This window comes from Crocuta crocuta, unplaced genomic scaffold (assembly GCF_008692635.1).
Source record: "Crocuta crocuta isolate KB4526 unplaced genomic scaffold, BGI_CrCroc_1.0 scaffold318, whole genome shotgun sequence".
Classification (NCBI taxonomy): Eukaryota; Metazoa; Chordata; class Mammalia; order Carnivora; family Hyaenidae; genus Crocuta; species Crocuta crocuta.
In genome coordinates this window covers 5,612,759-5,632,103 of record NW_027531425.1, presented here as the reverse complement: position 1 = coordinate 5,632,103, position 19,345 = coordinate 5,612,759, and the positions used below count along the sequence as shown (strand labels likewise).

Here is a 19,345-nt window from a genome sequence, read left to right as displayed (position 1 = left end):
CCTTGCATTGTTTTAACAAATGGTAATAAACATTGACCCTCATGAGTCACTGCAGAGCAATGGGTGTGACTCTAGAGCCAGAAGGATCCCTCTCCTCTGGCAGTCCCATAACAATCTATCACTTGGAAATAGGAAGTTGATTATTAAAGACATTATAAGAATTCCAACACAACATTTAGGAAGGGTCTTAAGAAACAGTAACGGTCGTGTAGTTCGGAAGCTGCTTTGTTCATACACTGATGCGTAGGTTGTCTCTAATCTTACCCTCACTGTTTTGGCATCTGCCTAGGTAGTTGGAAGCTTTTTCAGAAGTTTAAAAAGATGTTTCATTTTACCGACCCCTCAGTGTTTTTATACACCCATGCATCTCAGAGGGACTTCTTTTGCAGATATGGCTTTAGAAAAATACCTATCTTCACAACTCTGGAACCAGAGTTCATAAGAGCTTTGAGAGGCTGGAAGAAATGTACCTTGTGAGCTTTCTTCCTTCCCTCCACTCCCACCAAAAACGTAGTCTAGGCAGAGAGGGTTCAACTTTAGAATCCAAGGAACTGGATTCCAATCCAGTTTCCAGTTCTGCTGCCAACCAGCACAGAAGTGGGAATAATAATAATAATACTATCGACCCCACTGGATTGTCTTATGTATTAAATGTGATGGCACTAACCCAGATAGACACTTTAAAAAATGTTCATTGCTGGACGCCTGGTTGCCTCAGTCAGTATACATGCAACTCTCGATCTCTGGGCCATGAGTTCAAGCCCCACATTGGGCATAGAATTTACTTAAAAAAAAAAAAAAAAAAGTTCATTGCTGACATTATAATTATTAGTTAGTAGGCCACTGATAATAAATATAAAAGTCCCATAGTTCACAAACTAAAAATGCTTAGACAGCTGTTGCAAGGTAATACATATTTCTGTAGATCCAGCTGACTTCTTTTCCGCCAGGACTTTTGTTTTAATTACAGAAATAAGAACTGTTGTTGATTATATATCAGTTGGATGATGAGGGACTCGTTTGCTTTGAAGTAGCATTAGAAAAGATACACAGTTGCTCTCTCCACCTCATGCAATCCAGGATTTATGCATCTTTATTTTTTTTAACACAATTAAAAATCTGTTTTAATGTTTACTTATTTTTGAGAGAGAGAGAGAGAGGAGAGAGACAGAGCACAAGTGAGGGAGGGGCAGAGGGAGAGAAGGAGACCCAGAATCCAAAGCAGCTTCAGGCTTTGAGTTGTCAACACAGAGCCACACACAGGGCTCGAACCCACGAATCATGAGATCATGACTGGAGTCAAAGTCAGCCACTTAACCGACTGAACCACTCAGGTGCCCTAGATTTTCCCATCTTTAAAAGAAATATTTCTAGGGTCCCCTGGGTGGCTCAGTCAGTTAAGCGTCTGACTTCAGCTCAGGTCATGATCTCACGGTTTGTGGGTTCGAGCACCGCGTCAGGCTCTGTGCTGACAGCTAGCTCAGAGCCTGGAGACTGTCTTCAGATTCTGTGTCTCCCTTTCTCTCTGACCCTTCCTTGCTCATACTATCTCTATCTCTCTCTCTCTCTCAAAAAAAAAAAAAAATTAAAAAATTAAAAATATTTCTATATCCAGAGGATATTTGTAGAGTTTAAAATGAACCTCAAAAGATATGATTTTTACTTATTATTAATTATGCAATGGACTGGGAGAAAGACAGTTAAATGTGTCAAGAATCATTTTTTTAAAGATGTGTTTAATGCTTTGAAGAAATGTTTATTTTAAAATTTGGGAAATGAGAGCCCGTTTGTTTCTTCACAACCAAAAAGCAGCCACACCATAGTTTGCTCTCAGAAGAATTCCACGTGGAAGTGGGTGGTTCTGAAGGCATCACTGACTGGTCCCTGCCAGTTTGCTAATTTCGCTGTGTTGGAACCTAAAACATTATCCCTGATTTTCTCTGTTAATGGAGGCTTAAGGACAACACTGAATCCACAGGTAATCCAAAAATCGAGTTTTAAACATTTTTTAAAAATCCTCTATTTTACAAGATGACAACGGTTATTAAATACCAACTAAACTTGGAAAAGTATGAGTGGTCCAGGGCTGCTCTTAAACTTGGACGTGGGTCTACTCACTGAGTCACCATGAGGCCAATGTAAAGAGTATTTGGTGTTTTGTCTTATGTCCTGGATATACTTAAGTTCGAAAATTCCCAGGAGACGATAATGGTTCTCCAGGGCACATTCCACAGAGGGCCTTCTTAAGAGGCAAAGAAGTGGTACCCTGAACTGTAGGAATGTCAGTGGACCCGAGTGCTCCCCCGGGAAAAGCACAGTGAATTGCTCAAAGCAGCTTAGAATATCATTAACTCTATTCCTGATGTCTTCCAGGAGTCTTGTCTTTATGAGCTGGCAAGATACTTTGGGCTCAGGAAGAACGTTATCCGAGATTTTTCTTAGAACAGCATGAGGTGGGCTAGAGGGTGGAGATGTGTCATGTTCAGCAGAGTCAGCACTGCAGGAAGATGAAATAACTAATGATACTTTACGAACCAGGTGCGCTGTCCTACTTTGCGGTAATTACTGTTAAAATACATTTTAAAAGATGAGGAGACTGGGATGTTGAGCACTTTCCTCGTTCCAAGGATAATTGTCTAGTGCAGTATTCACAGATCTAAAATAACCTCTTTTCATTTTTCCCAGCTATAGAAAATACAAGTACCCATAATTCCCCTAAATAATCAAGAATTGGCTATAATGCAACTCTAGGAGCATAAACATTTTCTGTCTTCTAAATTAATGATATCTGGGCGTAAAAAGGTATGGTGAACACAACATTTTAGTTCCCTTTCTATACAGGATTTAGAATTGAGCATAGCATTTTATAAAACAAATATGATCAGATAGGAGATATTTTAGTATCTTTACTATCACTGTCTTAGCAAAATCCACAATCATGCTTAAAAAAAAAAAAAGGTAGCTTTCTTTGCAAAACGTTTGAAGCTCTTGAAAGTTCTTAGACTAATCTTTCCTGTTATTTTCTCTGCCATATGGTTAAACAAATACAAAACAAATTGGAAATATAGATTTTCTTTCACATACTAATACATATCCCTGAGCAATTGGATGAATTATTAATTTAAGTTATGTTCCTAAAATTGATAAGTATTTGGTTTTAATGATCTTGTTAGGCCATCAGTTTCTCTTAAGTCTTAGCTCTTCACCCCAAAGACCTCTCTTTTCCTTTTATAGTCCAAATAATTCACAATAAGTATTGGTCATCTGAATGATTTTTCCCTCTTTCATTTCAACTTCTGATCTTACAGAAAAGCATAGTAATAAGGTGAGGGTAATGATATAAGTAACAAGTGAATCTAGCTCTTAAAGTGTCATCTTTAACTCTACAAACTTAAAAAACGAAAACCTGGGCGTTGAGAACAGGCGTATATAAACAACAGTTCTCATACAGGCATAAAGCTGCGAGAATTTTCAAGATTGTGATGTTACTTTTGGGAACAAGTGGAAACAGACACAGAATGTACGGTAAACCTCACTACTTGAGAACAATTCAACTTGGCAACAAAAAGCTGAATTTAACACGTACTTAAAGAAATGCAATTTGAATGACCCAAACCCAATGCTTTCTGGAGACTGATGTAGTTAACCCGATGTGGTGCAACTAAAGGGAAGTTGGGAAAGTCAGATGTGACACTAAAATACCTCTTCTGGCTCCCAGTTGTGTCACTAATTCCTTGTGTGTCTCTCTAAGACCTGCCAGAGTGTCGGGAGAAGTTACTTAAATAGATGACGGGGTTTTGATAAAAGTGCAAAGAACTAAGCAAATATTTTATTTTCAGAAATTGTAATACACAATTAGCCTAGATTTACATAGACTTTGTAACAGGTCTTTAACATTGAAAACTTGGATTTTAAAATAAACGACACATTCATAATACCCTTAATTTCATAAATTTCTGCTTCTGCCACTGATTTTATACAAAATTGCTCATGAGTATGAAAGAGAAAGGCATCTGTAAAGTTCCTATCAAAAATAAAACCTAAATGTAGTGTCTGAATTAGCATAGAGTTCAAGTTGCTGAGTCTTTTTTTTTTTTAATTTTTTTTTAATGTTTTATTTATTTCTGAGAGAGAGAGCGTGAGCAAGGGAGGGTCAGAGAGAGAGGGAGACAGAATCTGAAACAGGCTCCAGGCTCTGAGCTAGCTGTCAGCACAGAGCCCGATGCGGGGCTTGAACCCACGAACCAAGAGATAATGACTCGAGCCAAAGTCAGACGCTTTACCGACTGAGCCACCCAGGCGCCCCTCAAGTTGCTAAGTCTTAATTAGCATACCAACAATACACACTATACAACATGTGTGGTAATGTTTTCCATATTCTATAGTTCTTGCTGCTTGGGAGGGCAAATTTCATACCCTGTATACATCTTTGTATTGACTTGACCATAATGTGTTTCATTCTTTTAAAATAATCAATACTTACTCTTTAAAATGACAAGTGTATTATATTCCTATCTTGGTTTCAAACTCCTGTTGAAATGAATGAGGTAAGACCTGAGAAGCAGAGAGGCGGTGGTTTGACTTCATTCANGGTCACATCACCCCGGGGACTTGAGGGAGGTTAGCAGCACAGAATAGTGACGACCACATCTGTGTCATTCTGGCACTTGAGAGTCCTACCATTTCATGGCCTTGACAGCAGAAGACTAAGTTCAGCCAAAGATTTTATGAAGTTTCCTGCCCAATCCACAATGGGCATTGAGGTCTAAGTCATGTGAGTTATATAAAATAAACAGATTCTTCTGTAGAGATTGTTGAATGCTTTTTTTCAACAATTCCATTTTGAAAGGATTTTTAAAGAGCGGTCTGCTGCTCTTTAGTTTCATGCAAACCTTTTCCCCATGGCGTGCACTTCCCTGCTCATCCCTGTCCCGTTTCTGCATCAGCCATATCCCTTGCCACCCTCGGAGACCTAGAGGATAGAAACAACAGCCTCCCACCCAGGCTTCTGCGGGGAACAAAGCCGCACAGGAAGCTGCTCCCGGCAATGCAACTGCACTGTGGCCGATGGGCTAACATGAGTGGTTGTAAAGAAAAGGATTTATTTCAAATGCTGAATTATGAAGGAGTATTGATTGTATGAGTGGAAATATCTAGACGACCACATCTTTTTTTCTTCTGGACTAATGCTGTAATGTGGGGAAATGTTTCAACTCTTTATTTTGAATACAGTGCCTTGTGTACTAATTGTCCATGTAAATTCTTAATGTTTCCTTTGTTAGAAATCCTCTCTCAGAGAGCCAAGAAGAAAGTTGTAGATCACTACCCAAGCTGAGTATGTCCAACTGAATTGGGTTCTTATCCACAGTCGCACAAAATAATATTTTAATTGGCTAAGCTAATATTTGATCCAAGTTCATAAAAGTTTGAAATCAAATAATTAAATGCAAATACAGTCTTCATCCCAAAGACGATAAGAATGCCTTTAAGCTAATATTTTTAACAAGAACTGTTCGACAGCGTTCTCTTGTAAATTTTATCATACCTGAGGCAGTTTTCCACATTCGATTAGCTGGAAAGCTGAATTTATCCCGAGGCAAACCAGACATCTAGTACAGGCTAAATTCAACAACTGGAGCTTAAATTTGGCTTAATATATCCCCACTTGGATCTGCCTGTTTAATTCTCTTTCATATGATAACGTTGGTTTATTCATAGTCTTGACTTACCACCTGAACAAACTGAACCTCATATCTTATTCCGAGAGAATAAGAAAACTTTGCAAAAACCACAAAAGTTCCTGAATGGAACTCAAATGCAAACTTATGAATCAAAAACTATTTTGGGAAGTGACTACAAGAATGGAGTGAAGAGCTTTTCTCTCAGGAAGGGCTGCTTTTTTTTTTTTTTTTAAATATATGAATGTGGCCATTTCGTATTCTAAGGGGACAGCCAGTCTTTAAACAAAATAAGGACTGTGACTTCCAAGGCTGGCCTGCCCGGGCAGCTGCAAGCACCATGTGCACTTGGGAAACTACCTGTTAACAAGCATCCGTATGTATTTGCCCTTAGTATTGAGTCTGTTTTGACACACAGCTTTATTTGAAGTTGAGGGGGAAACCAGAAAACTGCCCCATCCCATACCCCTTTGAATTTTGTTCTTCTGGCTCAACATATCCAATCAAATCCCAGCCAGAGACCTTGTTTTTGCCTTTCATTCTCCAAGCATTTTAATGTGGTTTTTGCCATCATCTGGTATGTAGAGGTTGATAAAACATAAGACCTAGTTTAATTCATGATTTTAAAATAACTCTTGAGGATGGCTTCCCTTCCTCATTTTTATTCCCAAGGCTTTTGGAAAACATATTGCAAATTTATACATAGAAGAAACCGGGAATGTCCCATGTCAGCTCACACAGCCCCTTAACACAGTACAGCCCCAAAATAGATTTCCCTCAACATCAGATTACCATTTCATAACATCAGACAAGCCAAATGTTTTCCCTTTCCCTAATTCACTGAACTCAATTTCTTCCATTTTAAATCAAACTATACTTTTTCTAGACAGAAATTATAGGAAATATGTTCTACCGTTATATTTGAAATTGATTATGAATTTAACAAGGTGAGGAACTTTAAAATAAAACTACTTAAGAGTTTGATAGTTGGGATTACTGGCACCTACAAGATTGCTCAGTATATTCTTAGGGGATTGATTTCCATATGCCTTCCATTCATGGGAGCTTAATTCAAATTAGCAAGTTTAATAGTATGTGTATTGGGTGTATTATGTGAGTGGTGATATACTTGTGCTGTGTGGGAAACAAATGTAAGACAGGATTCCCACCTTCCAAGAGAACACAGTCTACTAGGGGAGATGGTCCAGTGACTGGAAGATCAAGACAAGTTTGACAGGGAAGATATGACTGGAAATATTTGGAAGATCTTTCAGACACAAGCAACGGGAAGATTGATGAATGAATTAATGTGAAAGTCTATTCTTTCATTCGACCAGTGCGAAATTGTCTCCTGCTTTGCCCAGGCATTGTGGGAGGCCTGGGAAAGGAAGTGTAACCATTAAGAAGATAGATATATCCCTGCTCTCTGAATCAGCAGTCAGATAACTATGTGATACCCGATGATCTGGGTGATGGGCAAATGGAATGTGCTATTGAATCAACAGAGATGGCTCCAAGGAGGTTTCCTGGAGGCAGGGATGCCTGTACTGAGTCCTGGGAGATATTAGTCCAATAATTGATATAGGGAAAACAAAAGGAACAGGCTCAGAAAAAATGGGGAGACTGAGCTCAGTTTTGGACATTGCTTGAGTCTGAGATACACACTAGCCATTCGGGAGACATCCAGTAAGGTGGTGTATCTGCAGAACCTTGAGTCATATTCTGCACCTTCAACATGGGTCACCAAGTGAGCTGGTAAACGTGTAAAACATGCAAAATGAAATGTCCTACACCTAGAAAAGTCCAAATGATTCAAGAAGAACAAGCGAGCTTGGCACTACAGTCAAAGCACACAGCCAAAATTCCCTTTTGATTCTTTCCCAAGAAAGCACAATACATCATGGACTTCATGCTTTTTGCTTACTGTTATGAAATAATTCTGCGTGAAACAAAAATAAAGTCTGCTGTGAATTCGGTATGGAAAAATAGTAGTATGTCAAGGCAAAAGAGAGAGAGAAAGAAGAAAAGGCTTTGGTTTAGGGCAGAGCAGTATTTATTTAATCAAGAAATTTATTTGTTCATTCCTCACGTATTTACAGTGTCCCCCTAAGCCCCCAACCCCTTACCTCTCTCTCTCAAAATACCTTATTGTATTATACTCACCCATCTTCTCTGTGATGATGTGAGGTGATAAATGTCTACATGATGAAGTGAAGTGGGGTGAATGACATAGACCCCGCGATGTAGCATTAGGCTGCTCTTGAGGTCCTGATGATACATCAGAAGTAGGACCGTCTGCTTCCAGGTCGTAGTTGACTGCAGAGAGCTGAAACCATGGAAGGCAAAGCCACGGATCAGGGCAGCTGCCACACTGAAGATCTTCCCTGTGCTGAGCACCAGCCTGGGTGCGAAGGAGGCAGCTCCAAGTTAGACCGAGTCCCTTCCATCTTGGCTTTCCCTCTTGGGATGGTGGCAGGCAATTTAGACAAATGTGTAATGCAAAGTCAGTCAAACAAGAAACAATGAGAATATATAGTTCAGGGATATAAGGAAAGAGTAAACACAAACGGAGTAGTGGTCACTCTGGAGCATCAGGAATTAGTTCCCAAGAGGGACACACAAGTAGCCTGAAGGGTGTTGTTCTGTGTGATGATGTTCTGTTTCTCGCTCTAGAGTGGTGGATTCACAAGTGTTCATTATATTATGTTTAAAAACCTACACATACATTACATCTTCAAATTTTTAATTGTGGTAAAATACACGTAACATAAAATTTATTCTCTTAACCACTTTTAAGTTGACAGTTCAGGAGTGGTAAGTACATTTACGTTCTTGTCCAGCCAATCTCCAGAACTCTTTTCATCTTGACAAACTAAAACTCTATACTTATTAAAAAACAACCCCCATTTCCTCCTCCCCTAGGCCCTGGCAGTCACCAACCTATTTACTGTCTATGAATTTACTATTTGTAGGTACATCAAAGAAGTAGAATCATATGGCATTTGCCTTTTTGTGACTGGCTTGCTTCACTTAGCACACTGTCCTCCATGTAGGTGTCAGACTGTCCCTCCTTTTTAATGCTGCTGACTATTTCGTTGTACGTACATGCCCTGTTTTGTTTATCCATTCATTGGTCAGTGGCCTCTTAGGTTGCTTCTACCTTTTGGCTGTTGTGAACAATGCTGCTATGAACAAATATGGGTGTACAAACATCTCTTCGATATATTACGTATATTTTTAAAGAAAAATAAGGCCGAGTAAAGGCACAGAGAGTGATTTGATAGTGAGGCAGTAGAAGGGGTGGTAGATGAGTAGATATTCCTTGAGCAGAGGCTGAAGTGAAGTGAGGGAGTGAGTCTTATACAATAGGAGAGGAACTATCCAGAATGAGGGAACAGCAAATGCAAAGGTCCTGAGGCCGAAGGAAGCTTGGTATATTGAAGAAAAGCAGAAAGCCCAGTATGTCTGGAGGGGAGAGAGGCACACAGATGTGGTTTCAGGGTTGGACTATGAAAAGGGATTTCCGTTTTCTTCTGAGAAGGAAATGTATGTAAACTCATGGAATATTGTTTTGTTCAGAGTATTTAAGTGATGCCATTTGTATTCATTTCTATATTCTGTGCACACAGGGAAAAGATGCCTGATATGTGTCAGCACACAGGAGCTGGCTTTGAAACGTCTGTGAGCTTTGTTTCTATGCATGCAAAACAAACATTGCTCTCTGTAAAGAAGGGAGCTACTTTAAATGAATTTAGTGCCATTTTTCCTCTGGCACATGTGTCCTATCATAGCCATATACTAAACAAAGTTTGAAATAATTTATAATTCTGGCCCAAAACCTTGGAGAATTGAAGTACTTTCCAGACAGTTAAGCAGAGAAGCAGGTGATAGTCTAATGGGATGATTGCAGAGTCATGCTTGTTCCCGTCTGTTGACAATCTAGAATCTTCCCTTCAATACTATACTATATTCCTCATCATACAGTCGTAGACTCTTAGAGCTGTGGGTGACAGTAGAGACCAAGTCCAACCTTGAAGTTCACAGGTAAGGGAACTTGAGGGCCAAAATGGTACACGCTTAAGATCTCCCAGTTAGAAACAAGACTAAAAATTATCGACATTTAATTAGGGAGGAAATAAAAGTCTGCTGCTTCATTAAAAAGTTTTTAATGTTTATTTATTTTTGAGAGAGACAGACAGACAGAATGCAAGCAGGGTAGGGGCAGAGAGAGAGAGGGAGACACAGAAACCGAAGCAGGCTCCAGGCTCCAGGCTCCTAACTGTCAGCCCAGAGCCTGACGTGAGGCTCAAACTCACAAGCCGTGAGATCATGACCTGAGCCGAAGTCGGGCGCTTAACTGACTGAGACACCCAAGTGCCACAAATGTCTGCTGCCTCTTGAGGATGACATATTATGATAAAAAAGTTGGCCAAGGAGCAAGCACTGCTCCACGTGACATCCTTTATGCAGCAACATTTCCCGAGCCTGGGTTTCTCCAGGAACTATGCTAAGCACTGGCTTAGGAGAAGCATTTTGTGCAGACTGACATGTACAGTTGGGAAAATTGGGCTTCAAGATTAGTAACATAGAATGAAAAGTCTTTAACTGAGCTTAAGAATTGGTCCCATTTTCTTGAATATTCGTGGCGATGGAGGATGATGGGATAAACCTTCAGGCGTTCACTGTGTCTTCCATTAATTTTGGAAAACTGTAACATGAGGGATTCTGTTTGTCCACGAAACTTCATGGTGGGGGAAATGATCAGACTGCTGTGTAGGATGTGTGTTGGAAGCAAACAAATTAATCTGCAAATTTTAATATTTTATCAGTAACATTTTCAGATTTTACCATTCAAATTTTAAGAAATAATGCCTTGTGAGCATATAATACATTTTTAAAGTTTACTTATATATATTTTACTTTTCCATGACCCTAAGAGATTAGGAGAGTAATGTCCTGTATTTTGCAGATAGAAAAACAGCCTTGGAGGGATTAAATGACTTGCTTGACCGGATTGGTCAATGAAATTGAATTAGACCATATTCCCTTTGCACAATGTTATTGTAACCACAAAATCAAGGGCTTTTCAAACTTTTTAAATCAGTGGAACCCTTTTTCCTAAACTCCATATATGAGGCAGAGAGAAACTCTTATTTTTTAGCCGTTATGTGGAAAGGACCAGAAAAGCCCTTATGCTTAACACACATAAGCCGTTATGTAGGTTCTGTCTAGAAAAGATCTCCGCGAAGGTACCCTATGACTCTAGGCTGTACTCAGTCTCTGTTGTAACTGCTTTTTATAATAATGATCTGTGGCATTTAAGATGCTAAACCTCCTTTCTAAGATGAGTTAAGTTTTGCTACATATCAGTATAATTGTCAAAAGTATATTATTTCACTCAAAGTCTTTGAAAACTGTTCGTGTGTTATGTTCTTTAGAAAATGAACTATTTAATTAACAAAGACATCCCATTCTGCCACCCCAGCAGGTGGAGGAAACTTGCAGGCTGTGACACTGAGAGTAAACAGGCTCTGGGACCTGAAAGTCACGAGTCCTGCAAGGAAGGTCCAGTTCCCAGCTCTGCGGGAGGAACATCTTGTGGGCAGGGTTAAAGAACTCTAGAGCCAGATAGTAGGCTCTGCATCTTACTAGCTGAGGAAGTAGAGTTACACACCCCCTGTAAATCTGTTTCTTTATCTAGAGAATGGAAATAATAATACCTTAACAGTATTAAATAAGAACATGTAAAAAACCCTTCGCATATTGACTAGTGCTTGGAAACGTTAGCTCCTCCCTCCCTGGGTCTGGCATCCTTTGAGATCTTAGAAAAGCTATTTAATCTCTGGGTCTTAATTTCAAAATACCTATAATAACTTCTCAAGAAAGAATCCTTTAAAAGTTAGCCTTCTCCAGAACCCCACAACTAGGCCCCTTCTCTTTCTAAACATCCCCATAGACCCCTGGGGTTTCATGCATCACCTGTCCATTGATGAGCCCCCAATCTATACCACCATCTAGGCCTTTTTGCTGAGGTCTGGACCTTGATTTTCAGCCATTTCCTCCATATCTACTGACCGTTCCACACGGTCCTTAAGTTCGACATGGCTATACCTAGACTCATTAAATATTGCTTCCCCAAATATGCTCTTCTGCCTCTTGCCAGTAGGATAACCACAACCTTCCTCCCTTGTCAGACACCCAGAAGTCATCCAGGACCTTCTCTCTTACTGTCTATTAATTCATGGCCAAGGATCCCTGTCGAGTCAACCATCTTGATGCCTTTCACGTCCATCCCAGCCCATGGCCCACCATACTTCTCACCTGTATTCCTGCAACAGCCTCCTAGGTGGCCCTCCCTTCTCCACACTTCTGGTAGAGTGCTTTTTCTAAGTCAGAGAACTGATCATTCCCTTCTTAAAATCTTTCAGTGCTTCTGCATTGCTTTCAAAACAAAATCCAGACTCTGACATGCAGTGTCCTTCAGTCTTAAACTTTACGGTCCATCTTTATCTTGCCCCTCTGCTCTCTGGAAGAAAGTTAAGCTGCTTTATAGTGTTTCCAGGCTCTCTTTGTTCTCCCTGTCACGGAGGCTTTGTATATCAAATACTCTCAGTGGGACATCCCCAGCCTTTTCTTCCATGTGTTGTACAACTCACTCCGACTCATTTTTCAAAACCCTTCACTTGTGACCTTCCCTAGAAACCCTTCTTGTTCCTCAGGCTCCACGTTAGGTGCTCTTCCTGTGTGTACCCAAGGCACCCACTGCTTCTCTCTATTCCATTAAATAAATACTTAACACAGAGACTTTTGTTTTATTTCTGTATCTTCATTACCTGGCATAGGGGTGTCAGACTGAATGGATGGATAAATGAATGAACAGATAAATGAATGGACGAATGAATGAATGAATTCACATATTACATATACATAAAAGTGTGAAATAATAAATAATGCATGTCAGAGTGCTTTGTAAGTTACAAAGCGTCAATCATGTATAAGGGCTTGTTATTTCTATGTACATAAGTAATGCACTTGCTATTTGTCCACATTTTAAAACACAGCTCTTGCCAAAGAGTTGCATTTTCTTGTTAGTACTTTGCATAGGAAGGCACCCAATTGTGCATCCTAGTTGCTAAAAGTAGCTCCTGGATTCATAAGTGCACACACCCACAAACACATTTTTGTGGGGGGGACTTAACCTTGCTTGATGAATTTAAAATCTTGGTGTTGTAGTTTTGCTGGAAACACGATAGAATTTAACCTTAGACGTCAGCACTAATAATATCTTGTCCTCCCATCTCCAACCCCTAAACAGCCCTCACTCTTTATTAAGTGAACTTTGTTCATATTAAAAGAATATAGCAGCAGGCAGCTCTCCAAAAGTTTTTATAAAATTATTTATATAAATTATTTAAATATAGCCCTTTAAAAATAATTGTAAAAATTAATTCCTTACAGAAAATTCATTTCCTTTCTCCTTTTCTGGCTTATTAAAGGAAAGGGTCTTCTGAGGACAAATTGTGTACCAATATATAGATCGTCATCCCTCCAGAAGCCTCAAGGGAAAGGGTTTTTCTAGGTGCAGAGTGGTACCTCTTTTTCCCATTTTCATATCTTTTAAGGGGCAAGATAAAAATTTCCCCCCACATGTGGAAAATTAACAAAGGTAATTATCTTCTTAGCAAAAGCAGCATACTCCATTTGAGCCTCCAGCCTCCCAACCCCCCACCTCCCCCCTTTGCTTAGCAAAGGACCCATCACTGAAAAAAGTGCTGAACAGGAAGGTTTACAGGCTGTGCCATGTGGCGGGTACCAGGGAGGCAGAAACCAGGATCTTCATCTTCAGAGAGAATCTGAGTGCTGTGTACGACTGAGAAGCCAGTACTGTAATATATTCAAGAAGACCTAAGGGTTTACTTTCCAATAAGGATGGAAAAAATCTGAGCATGCCACTGTGAGCTTATCGTAATGCTGCTTCATATAAAAAGTTGGTAATTAGTCCCTGAGTGAATAAAGTAGAATAGATGATAAGAGATTGATACTTAGAGGAGAAGCACAAAATGCTTTTTGCCAGTCATCAAAATTTAAAGGCTACAGAGGAAGGGTTCAGGATGCCTCTGACTGTTTACATACAAATTCCAACTCCGAATTTGTAATGATAGAGTTCATTAACTTGTATTTTTAAATTGTATTACAATGAAGCTTATATCACTTTCAAAGGAGAACACAGAGGGCCAAATGCAGGAGACTTGTGAGGTCTAGCATTAGAGCCTGCGGAAAAACTGGTGGGAATTTTGGTCTCCTATCAATCTCTCCTCTTCCTTTTTCTAAAATCCCAAATAAGCTCCAGTGGTATTTAATATGGAATTAAACAGCAGATCTCAAAAATATATTATTTCTGAGGACTCCAGAACATGTAATAATTTTTCCAGATTTTGTTTTCTCATTCAATTTAATATCCATTCATGAAGTTTCGGTGTTACTGACTCCTGCTGCTAGAGATGAGTTTAGGCTCCCATTCATTCCTTAGTGTGGAATAGGGCTTGATTTGTAGGAGGACTATCCCAGAGAAAATGCTTCAGGTTCTAAATGTATTTCATGTGTGAGTTTTCACAAAAGGACATGAATTAGCATAAAAACTAGTTCCATGCATATTGTGGGAGCACACTTAAGTTTCAGGACTCTTCCTAAGAAGTAAATACAAGGGGACTATGTAAGACGGAAAATTCCAGGTCTTCTGAGAGGTGGTGTCACTTGTATTCTGTCACTTATCTCCCCCCTTGCTTTTAGGTCCTTGTGAAACATCCGGACCATAATAGAGAAACCAAGGTCTGCCTCTCAAGCCAGAGATGCAAGAAATGCGGCAGCTCAGGGACCCTATTCCAAATGAGAACACAGTCGCGTTTCCCTTAAAGCAGAACTGACCAGTGAAAATCTTCATTGGCAAAACTTGCAAATTAAGACTTGATTACTCAGAATAAAGACTTGATTCTTCAGACCACAAAAGGATTCACACAGGATTCTTTGGATAGAAAACACTATCACATTGCAAATATTTTATTTCAGGGAGAAATCTGTTGTATAAATCGGTTTTTGAAAGCCAATTTCTAATTACAAAAAGAAAGGAAATTGGTTTATAAGATACTTAACAGTTTAACGTAGTAGATAATGTCACAATGATTATCAGTCTTGGACAGATATACCAATGATATAAAGCAAACACTAATGAAGAATTCTCTGGGGATGCTTTGACTAATACAGATTCCTGACGCCAAGATGCTTACAGTCAGTCTGCTAAGGAAATGGAAAGTTAACTAAGCAGTGCAAAATGTAGTGAAAGGGCTATAGCGCTAAAAGTAGAGTCGACCAGCAGAGCAATGGTCCAGGAACTACTTGGTCAGTAAATGAGAGTCCTTCAAGAAAAATATTTTTCCTTCTTTTTTTAACCTTACATGGTTTAAATATCGGGAACGTTGATACCAAATTACAAATTGCCTCTATAGACCTAGAAACAAAATAAGTAAGTACTTTGGGGCAGTTAGCAGCGTACCTTTTGTGAGATTTAGTGAGAAATTCTTAGAAATAGCTTAATGGGATAATGAATTCATTCATGCCAATTCAACTCTGATGACCTTTAGAGAAAAATCATATATATGGCCAAAGTATGGAAAACCTGTGTATTTTCCTTCAGAAGGAAAATTGGACATATTTCTAGACTTTTGAGGAGAAAGGTACTAGTTTGGACCAGTATTTATAGAAATTATCCGGCACATGCTTATCTGAAGACTTTACATGATCATGCTGTGATAATAGCATACAAATAAACCAGGACTTATGATCTATCCTTTGTTTCATGTTTTTTAATAGTTTGTTTTTTTCTTAACAGACTGGCATAATTTATCACAGAAGTAGAACCTAGTTCTTAAAAAATACATTTAGCAAAAAAAAAAGTTTCAAAACAACTTTCTAAAAAGACTATTAATCATTTTCTTACATTTTTGTACTGTGCAAATTCCTACATCCTCCCTATTAATCTCTAGGACTATTGTTGGTTTCCCTTGCTTGTGAGACTATCTTTCATTATAGTATAAAATAATACTCCATTTCAGTTGTTTTTCTATCATTGTGTTTAGATCACTGTAACCCCGAAAGTTGCTTGTTTTCTTTTTCAACTTCCTTTTTTTTTCCTTTAAAGTTTTTTTTATTTATTTCTAGGAGAGAGGGAGAAACAGAGTGAGTAGGGGAGGGTCAGAGAGAGAGGGAGTCACAGACTCTGAAACAGGCTCCAGGCTCTGAGCTGGCAGTCAGCACAGAGCCCGACGTGGGGCTCGAACCCATGAACTGCGAGATCATGACCTAAGCGAAAGTCGGACGCTCAACCGACTAAGCCACCCAGGCGCCCCTCTTTTTCAACTTCCTGGTCGGATGTAAAGGAGGATGCTAAATTCTCTTCGAAGTTGGATGAAGGGTAAAAAGAAAAAATGCCAAGATATTAGTCAAAATTCAGATGTGCTATTTTGAAATTAGGTTAGCTTTCTGCCATGGTCCTTTATTGAAAGACCTATACATGTAACCGGAATGGGAGCCTATGAAAGCATAAAGTTCACAGCAGGGGAAAAGCTATCACTAATGTAAATTCTTCTGTCGCAGACCCAGCTGTAACATTCCATCGGTATTTCCAACAATTGACATTTTTAAATTTTGAACTAAATTGTAACTAAATTTATAAATACTTTTAAATGATATAATGTTTAAAGTACTTTAAATAAGATAGAGGGAAAATGCTTTTTTATTAACTGTAAAGTGCTACAGATATAAAATGTCAAGTGGGAGGTGCCTGGGTGGCTCATTAGGTTAAAAGTCCGATTCAGCCTAGGTCATGATCTCACTATTCCCAAGTTCGAGTCCAACATTGGGCTCTATGCTGACAGCTCAGACCCTGGAGCCTGCTTCAGATTCTGTGTCTCCCTGTCTCTCTCTGCCCCCTCCTCAGTCACACTTTGTCTCTGTCCCTCTCCTCTCTCAAAATAAACATTAAAAAAAATTTTTTAAAGATGTCAAGTGGACAACAACTTGCCTGCCAGTTTAAATGCCCTAAGAAGAGGCTGATCTCCTAAAAGTGTAACATTTGTTATCTTTTAAGCAAATATCTTTTATTCTCCCATCTCATTTTGAAATAGACACGGTACCCAGTGCTCACACTATGTGTCTATTTCGGTACTAATTCCTCACTGTTTTTAATTTGGGACAGAGACTTGGGGGATGGGGAGGGGGAAAGCCTGTTTAATACAAAGTTATGGCTCAAAATATAAACACTAAAATCATCTCAGACACATTCAAACAGCAAATGTAAGGTAATAATGTTTTTTGTTTATTTTTGTTTTTGTTTGTTTTAACTTCTTTTGAGTATAGTTGACACACTGTATCTCATTAGTTACAGGTATACAACATCCTGATTCAATGTCATGATTCAAGTTCTCTATACATTATGCCATACCCTCCACGAGTATGGCTCCCATCTGTCACCATAGAGTGCTAGCACAATATCACTGACTATATTTCCTATCCTGTGCTCTTTATTCCCATGATTTAGTCATTCTGTAACTGGCAGCCCATATCTTCCACACCCCTTCACCCATTTTGCCCATCTCCCACCCCCCTTCCTTCTGGCAAGTAAGTAACCATCTTTTAAAAGCATTTAGAGATACCAAAATGGACAAGCACATACGTACAAGGCTAAGTTTAACAGTCAAGTTTATTGGCAAAAATATTGGGTATGAGTTACTATGGTAACTATTAACTGAGTTTAGTACATTTAACCTTTTAATCATAGTGTTATGTGGTTTTCTTCGGAACCATTCTTATTTATTTTTGTCCAATTAGAAAATAAAACAAGGCTGGAGGGATGCTGCATCTGTTTACTTTCTTAGCATAGATGTATGTAAACACACATATCTATATTTTCTTTCCAGAGGCTTCTATATACACATTGTATAAAAGTTGTAGTTAACATAAATAAACTCCAGAAGAGAAATTCCAATGTAACCGTTCCCCCCCACCCCCATGCTCATTGTCTGTGTATGTATTTGTATGTCAGTCTGTCTTTTTTTGACTCTGTGTTTCTCCCTTATTCAATATTTATAAGGACCTCTAGGGCAGATGCCTTAAAACAACTGGATGATCACCAGGAGTTAGGCTGAATGAATTGTTTGTGTCCATCTTCTCTGTCTGAGTGACCCAGGACCAGAAGAAAAAGAAAAAAGAAAAGAAAAGTTATCAGACTTTTGAAGCCACATTCAGGTTAAAGGGCACTGGCCAGCCTGGTGCATATTCTGCCTAAAGGACAAGGCTTTCATTTGATAAAGATCATTAGTCACTGAGATATATATTTTAGAGAGTTCCCAGTAGCGAATATTCTGTTGGCAGTCACTGGGGTGTACCAGATGGTTCATTAGCATAGGCTAGACAAGTCAAAGGCTTTCAGAATCATTTAGAAAATGTCAAACAGAAACAAGAACCCTGTCACTTTTTATTAGAATTAACTACATCATACCCTGGACACAGATTTCACCTTGGGTCAGAAAAATTAATACAGAATTATATGAATTGTGTAATATATTGGGTTAAGATAGGTCTTTCTCTAGGGACTCATTTGCTGGCAATATATTATGATCCCTCTACTTTAGGAATCCTCAAACCTTTCCTTTTGTAAGATATGAAAAGAGTTGACCTTGCTCAAAATCCATTGGTGTCTAATTGATTTGAGGTATAGGCAGAATTTCAACAAGAAATTTTTCTAAAGCTCTTTTGTGATCATTTTCCCAGGAAGCTTGGTGAGTGGGGCTTACTGAATATTCAGCAGCATATAAAGTATGCTTTATGTCAGGAGGAAAATACACCCATTAATTGAACACACTGTTGTAGTAAATAGGAATTAAAATTCCATTAATATATTGTGCTTTTTTTTTTTTTTTCTTAATCCAGATGTCAAAAATCTTGAGAACTTCCAGCTGGTAGAAGGTGTCCAGGAACAAGTCAATGCCGCCCTGCTGGACTATACAATGTGCAACTACCCTCAGCAAACAGAGAAATTTGGGCAGCTACTTCTTCGACTCCCCGAAATCCGGGCCATCAGCATGCAGGCTGAAGAATACCTCTACTATAAGCACCTGAATGGGGATGTCCCCTATAATAACCTCCTCATTGAAATGTTGCATGCAAAAAGAGCTTAGGTTACAACCCTTAGAAGCTCTGCTTTCAAAACAAAAAGAGATTGGTGGGGGGAAAAAGAAGAGCAGAAGGAAAGTAAAAAAGAAAAAAAAATACTCTGAACTGCTCCAAGCAACTAATTAAAAACTTGGTTTAAAGATATTGAATTTAAAAAGGCATAATAATCAAATACTTAATAGCAAATAAATGATGTATCAGGGTATTTGTATCGCAAACTGTGAATCAAAGGCTTCACATCCCCAAAGGATTCCATATAAGAGACGTTATAATGTAGTGGATTGAACTCACGGATGGATACCAACACCATATCAGAATAAAAATGGACAGAACAATTCTTGTATATTTAAACTGATCTCCGCTGTGAAGAAATTGAGGAACTGATCTGTGTTATTAATTAGGCTTATACAGCAGGGGATTTGAGCTTACAGAATTCCTCC

General features: G+C 38.9%; 1 protein-coding gene across 2 annotated transcripts in view; it reads left to right on the top strand.

Annotated features, from left to right (window-relative positions):
* The window catches only part of NR5A2 (nuclear receptor subfamily 5 group A member 2), a 130,962-nt gene extending 112,052 nt beyond the window's left edge, over window positions 1-18,910 (top strand). For both annotated transcript variants that reach the window (XM_077772053.1, XM_077772052.1), the window contains one exon: window positions 18,663-18,910. In XM_077772053.1, coding sequence (XP_077628179.1) covers window positions 18,663-18,910 — 248 coding nt within the window. The remainder of the gene's footprint in view (window positions 1-18,662) is intronic.
* Window positions 18,911-19,345: the final 435 nt, after the last annotated feature.